The sequence below is a fragment of the Arvicola amphibius genome, chromosome 10 (genome assembly GCF_903992535.2).
Source record: "Arvicola amphibius chromosome 10, mArvAmp1.2, whole genome shotgun sequence".
NCBI lineage: Eukaryota > Metazoa > Chordata > Mammalia > Rodentia > Cricetidae > Arvicola > Arvicola amphibius.
In genome coordinates this window covers 36,541,057-36,548,062 of record NC_052056.1, presented here as the reverse complement: position 1 = coordinate 36,548,062, position 7,006 = coordinate 36,541,057, and the positions used below count along the sequence as shown (strand labels likewise).

Genomic DNA, 7,006 nt, shown 5'->3' with positions numbered 1-7,006 from the left:
TCTATAAAATAATCTTGATGCCACTATATTAAAAATTTATCTTAAAAAATTGAACTTGAATTTTATCATTTTCTGTTTCCTTAGAAAACTCTACACTCTAAAGTGTGCTGACTTATTAACTTATATTTTTAAACCTTAAAACTAAAAAAGCTTAAATTCCTAAAATTTGAATTCAAGTTTCACTTTTTCTTAAAACACTGCTAATTCCCAATACTTGGTGATTTATTGGTTCATATTAACTGACAAATTAAATTATATTGATTCTATGGCCAAAGTGGTTTTGTTTCCTGGTGATCAAAATATTAAAAGAAGGCAATAGAAATTTACTTTGTTCAAAAATATTTTAATTGACATATCTGAGACATTATTGAAAATTATTTTTTACCTAAGCTTGAATTATTTGAATGATTTATTTGTGATCTTAGCTATCTATTTTGAGATTCTACCTTACAATTACAGTAAGGTGGCTTACAGTGTTGTACTTCAATTTGGTTCCACATAGTTTTGAACTTTGAGAGCAGCTACACAGTCAAGAGGAGTAAAAACTTAGTAAAAATGAACATTTATTTAAAACTTAGAAAAGCAAACTTTTGTCATGCCTACATTTAAGGTAAAATGTTAGAATATTTCCCTTACTTAGATTTCACTGATGAAAATTTCTTGAAAGTACGTATTTGTTTTATAGTGAAGGTCTCAGAATTTAAAATAGCATATACCTTAATCTTACAACAATTGAGAAGGAAAAATGAAGATCAAAGTCTACCCACAGGTAATAATAGATATGTACCTTGTACTGGAAACTCACAGCCTCTGTCAAATCAGGAGAGGATTTTCTAGCACTGACATCAGTATTTTTCTGTAGGGAATTTAAGTCCTAACAAATATGAACTATTGAAATGAATTAAAGCTGCCCAATGGAAGCATGACCTTTACTAAAGAGCATCTGAAAATTATCTTACTAATTTGGGTGTAACTGACCTAACTTTAAAAGTTCTCCTCATTACTTGTACATCCGTTTAAAACAAGTCTCAAACTAGTTTGATGACCTAATTGGAGGATATAAATTTAGTATGAGTTATGAAATTAGCACCAGGTAGAATAGATGGTTCAGCAGCAAATGTGCAGCCCAAGCACAAGGATCTAAGTTCAAATCCTGGGAAACCACACTAAAAATGTGTATATGGCCTTATTCGCTTCTCATCCTAGTATCATGGGAAGAAGTGGAGACAGGAAGATTGACAGAGCTTGTTGGCAATGATCTTAGCTCCGAGATTAGTGAAAGACTCTGTCTCAAGCATAAGATGGAGAGTTATAGGACCATCAATGTGCTCCTCTGTCCTCTGTGTGTATGTATGTAACATTCTCCCACACACTATGTATATATACACACAAAACACATAACACACACAGCTTGTCTGAATATTTGAACTTTTTCCATTTTATTTTGTGTAGAAGGTATTTAATTGTTTCTAAAACACAGTTTCTACTCAGTAAGGCATGGTGTTTATGTTTCTCAGTAATGCAACTGTGTATTAAGTATCTGTAAGTCAGAGGTGAGTCATTATTTCCTTGGGGTTCTTTGCAGGAAATTGAGCTAAATCCTTAATGTATATGATCTGCCTCAATAATTTAAATAGATACTGGATACTGGAAAGTTTGTGGAATAGAAGGGACCATGGGAGTAAACCTGTTGGGGATAAGAACTTAGATTGTAGAAATGGTTTTGGATAAGAATCTCACAGTGCAGTCAGGGGAAGGTTGTATAAAATTCTGTCTCCAGTTCAATTTAGGATGTGATATATAAGGAGATAAAATCATATATAGAGATAGATGCAGGGGTGGAGATACACACAGAGATAGATACGACTAGAAGTAGGGATAGGAATATAAATAGGGAAAGAGATATGGTTAGGGATACAATTGGAGCTGGAGAAAGACATGGAGACAGCAAATAGCATGGAGTATAGAGACCAGCTAGTCTAGCCTACTTGCTGAGCTACAGGACAGTGACAGATCCTGTGGCCCAAATAAAGAGGCGGGAGGTACTTGGAGAATAACACTTAAGGGTGTCTATTTTCCTCTGTATAGATACATACACAAGTGTATGAACATTCACACATACTGACAGGCACACCTACATACATATACACAAAAAAATCAATAAAGAACTATTGATGATACTATCAGAAAAAAGGAAAGAGGAGAAATGATAGACAGTAAGGAAAGAAAAGGATGTGGGATAAAGGTATTAAAACAACAACAAAAAGAAAGCATAAATATATATACAAAAATAATTAAGATAATTCTTCAAAAAGTGAACTTAGCTAATTATGGGTATAGGGAATCCATAGATTTTAAAGGTGACCTCATTACTGCCACTTGCATAAACACGTATACTTTCTAACTGCATTCTAAATGCTGACCCTTATATCCACAGATAAGTATAACTCCTACCCATCTTCCAAAAGCAGATAGAATTACAGAAAACAAGAAGTGGTCAAAACGCAGAGATCAAAACTGACTTTGTGATTCCCCTGCTTAATAAATACATTTGCAACACAACCTTACACCTAAGGCTCAGAGAATGTTAGGAAAGATGGAACAGAATGTAAGTACCAAAGAGCCAGGAACCTACTGACATAGTCTATTCTTTAAAGAACAGAGAGGAAGAGGCCACTTTAGTGGGAAGGAAAAAGGAGTATTTTTTCCTCTGGTAAGGGAATGAAAAATAACAACTGTACTATTATTTTGTTTGTAATCTAACAAATAAATTTTGCCTGAAGATAAGAATGCATAGCTAAACCACTAGATGGCCACAGAGGCCAGGCAGTTTGCGGCACACTGTTTCCCAGCACTTGGAAAAGAGAAGCAGATGAATCTCTGTGAGTTCAAAACCACTCTGGGCTACAAGAGATTGAATCTTTGTAAAAAAAAAAAAAAAGAAGAAGCAGAGCCCACACAAAGGTGATCCCAGCACTTGGGATCATGTGCTTTTAATCCCAGCATGAGGGAGGTTAAGACAGGAGTGATATGGTTGGGCAGAGAGAGAAATATAAGATGGAAAGAGATAGGAGCTCAGGGGCAGTCTGAGGTTTTGGAGAGACAGATGCAGTCTGAGTATTCAATCTGAGCATGCAGTCTGAGGTTTCATAGAGAGAGAATTCAGTCTGAGGATTTGTAGAGACAGGATCACCTCTTTTCTCCTTCTCTGACCTTTCAGCTTTCATTCCCCTAATATCTGTCTCTGTTTTTTCATTATTAAGAGCAATTACAATTTGTAGGTGCTATAAATTTTGCTATAAATGACATTTTGATTTTTTCCCCCACAAGTGTCTCACCTTGAAATCTACTAGAATGTCTTAATTAGGGTTTCTATTTGTTTAGAATAATAGTAGTAGAATAATAGTAGTAGGTGCTTCCTTAGGGTCTGTCATCTTGTCTGTCCACAGGTTCTTGACTCAATATTGGTGCCAGGAGTGAGTTTCTTTTTTGGGAGTAGGACTTAAAGCCAATCAGAAAGTGGTTGGCTACTCCCATGTTTAAAGGAACACAAAGGCATAAGATCATTTAAGTGAGAGAGTTCATGACTTTTGTGTATAGTTTGTTTATTTCTCAGTAGAAATAGAGAAAATATAGACCAGAAGCTTCTAAGACCTCTTTGGAGAAACGTCTGAATCTGTTTTGAGGATTTGCACATTATCCCAGATTCCCCATATCTAGGGTAAGGACTGTACAGAAAGAATTGAGATTATATCAGACACTCCTAGGAACAAAGATTCCAGATTGAACTTATCCTACTCAAAGAATAACCATTAAAACTTAATCTGAAAATTATGCTAAAATCTGTCTATGGTATAAATTTTGATATAGTATTAATTTGCTGAAGCTGTACTATTGTAAGATATCATGAGGATAATGAGAATAGATATGACATCTATTAAATTTACATTACCTTATTTGGGCTATTATATTGTTTAGTGAACTGAAATTAGTGAGGTGTAGAAGTCAGAGATTTTTTAAAAATACTGTAAGTCTTCATAACTTTCTTAATAGCATTTACTACCTCCTTGTTTCTCAGGCTGTAAATAAAAGGGTTTAACAAAGGAACTACTATTGTATAAAATATAGCCACAGGTATATCTTTATTCCCTTCTTCCAATGGTCGAATATGCATGAGAAGACAGATGTAGAATATTGAGACAGAAAGAAAGTGGGATGCACAAGTAGAAAATGCTTTTCCTCTCCCATCCTTGGATTTCATCCTGAAAATAGTAAAAAGAATGCAGAAATAAGAGACCAAGATAGTGGTAATGGTAAAGACTTGAATTGGCATTGAAAAAATATATATCATTATTTCATTAATAAAAGGGTCTGTACAGGAGAGCCTAAATAGAGGAAGAACATCACAGAAGAAATGATCAATGCGATTTGATTTACAGAAAGTTAACCTTAAGAGACAGCCTACTTGAATCATGGAATGCAGGTTACTGGCTATGAAGATGCCTACACTCATCTGAATGGAGAGCTTCTTGGACATCATGGTGTGGTACTGCAGAGGGTTGCATATGGCCACATAGCGGTCATATGCCATTGCAGCCAGGAGGAAGCAGTCTGCAGTTTCAGCAACACAGAGAAAATAGAACTGTGCCATGCATTCATAGAGTGAAATCCTTCTGTCCACAGAAAAGAAGTTCTCCAGCATCTTGGGAGTGACGGCACAGGAGCAACAGGAATCCATGAGAGCCAGGTTGCCCAGAAAGATGTACATGGGTGTGTGAAGATGGTGTTCCATGTAGATCAAGACCACCAACCCGAGATTCCCCACCATGGTGACCAGATAGATGACAGAGAACACCAGGAACAGGAGGATCTTCAGGTCTGGAACATCTGAGAATCCCTCCAGGATGAACTCTGTTGTCAAAGACTGATTTGTCTTCTCCATTCTTTCTCTGCTAAGACAAAAACTGTTAATATATTTGATTAATATTATAGGAGTAATATATCTAACTCTCCCTCTCTAGTTACAGTGAGCAGGTAAGGACTTCTTCGATTTACCTCAGCAGTACCCTGAAATATGTCATGGTAGGTTAAGTCATATGGGAATAAACCGCCTATAGATTGTGCCTATGAGTATAGTCTTGAGGTGGCTGTTGAACTAACCCCTAAATGCCTCACATGGATAGTTATATAGCTTTGTGTAAATTTATGATCTGCACATTTGATTTTCTAATTTTTATATATTAAATCTTCTTTATTGTGGTGATTTATTTTCTAAAACAAAAATATTCTCTGTGATATTTAAAAATGTATCGTCCTTCAGATATTTAAGGACTAACTTATGAAAACTCCATAGAATTAAGAGTGAGTTTGGAAATGATATTTTTGCATTGTCATTTTTTACTGTGATGACTGTCGGATATTTTAAATTAAGGTCATTTAACCTTTAAGATTGTATAATATGATCATTTTCTCTTAAATCAGTTCTCTGATGACTTTTATAATCTGGATGCTACTATATCTCATCTGATAAATTTCTAAAAAATGATATCTACTCATAATTATCCCTGCATCCTAATATTTTCTGTGTGGTTTTTAGTGTTCAGAGAACATTCTTTATTATGAATCCTAGTGACAAGGTGTCTGCTCACAATGTACACACTGATATGTAAATATCAAATTCCTGCTTTGTGCTCTCCAATACTGTCAGGATGAAGCAATGTTTTTCTTTTATTGAGTTCAATAAGGGTTTTACTTTTATATTATTATTATTTAAACTTTAAATTCTTTTCTTTTAATCCTTGTATTATAATTCAATAACCACTAAAATTTATTAGATTTATTTTGTCAGGTATAATACTGAAAAATTTAAATCAGGAAATAGGATGTATTTTACTATTGTAATCATTTTCTTTCTTCTAGGAATGGCTACAACTCTCTGACTTAGTAAAGTTTAAATGGATAACTTTTTTAGACCAGCGTACAACAATAATTTAAATATCATGGCTTTAAAATTATAGTGTAATTACTGTTTCCTTAATTTTTTCTGTTGTCTAATGCAACTACACAGTTTCCTTTTTCAGTTCAATAAAACAGAAAGATTTTCTGGTATTGTATTACTAATAGTTTATAATTAAATAAATGAAATAAGTTGCTATTTATAATTTAAATATATAACACTATAATATCTCTTAATTTATATCATTTAAATATTTTAACAACATAAAATTTATTTTTATCAACACTTACTGGCTAATGAAATAGGTATATTCATATTTTTAAACTTTGGCAATGCTAATTTATTTTAAAATATTGTATCAGAATCCACTAGGTAAGAACTCATTTTTATCTCACTAGCACAAAAGAAAAATTATTCAGCCAAATCTGAAACAATTTTACTACCCATCCTAAAATTATTTTTTGGAGTTGTAGATAGTTTACCTGTGTATTTGCTGACAGTACTATGATGCTTTTAAGTTCAGAATAGACAGAGTAACCCACCTACTGCTTCATTCTATCTTTTCAGTAGATCTTCAATTCATAGACAAGCTAAACATAAAAGGATAAAAAGTAAAATAAACGCTGAATTATTTTATATTGGTATCTCCATATTTAGAAATGAATTTGAAAGCCATCCACATATTGTGAGCTCACTACCTGTCATATTATATAGCCAAACAGAGTCACCTGAAGCTTCCAGAGAGAGGCCTTAAAACATTGGGGAATAATTTATGAGAATTTATGACACGCTTTCTACTCATAGGTCAGTGATAATTCTAAAGAGAGTTCCTTGGCATTGACATTAGGTATTTCTGCAAAGACTCTAGTTGGCAAGGTTGGTTCCCAAAACACCATTAAACCTTAACAGCTCAATTAAAGGGAAGAGAAATGAAATTTTGAGGTTAAATTTAATAGCAATCTATAAAATTTGGCTTTAACATCATCTTTATTGTTCACATATTTGATTACTTGTGCCTCATTAATCTTGTTTACATAGAAATGATAATGT

The 7,006-nt window shown here is 33.7% G+C and overlaps 1 protein-coding gene across 1 annotated transcript; it reads right to left on the bottom strand.

The window, feature by feature from the left end:
• Nucleotides 1-3,988: 3,988 nt before the first annotated feature.
• On the bottom strand, nucleotides 3,989-4,942 carry LOC119825351 (olfactory receptor Olfr180). Its single transcript, XM_038346181.1, has one exon. It carries the CDS (start codon nucleotides 4,940-4,942, stop codon nucleotides 3,989-3,991), a length of 954 nt encoding a protein of 317 aa, XP_038202109.1.
• Between the last annotated feature and the right edge of the window lie 2,064 nt (nucleotides 4,943-7,006).

Coding starts and splice junctions, on each gene's coding strand:
- LOC119825351 (XM_038346181.1), bottom strand. CDS start 4,942: ATGGAGAAGACAAATCAGTCTTTGACAACAGAGTTCATCCTGGAGGGA.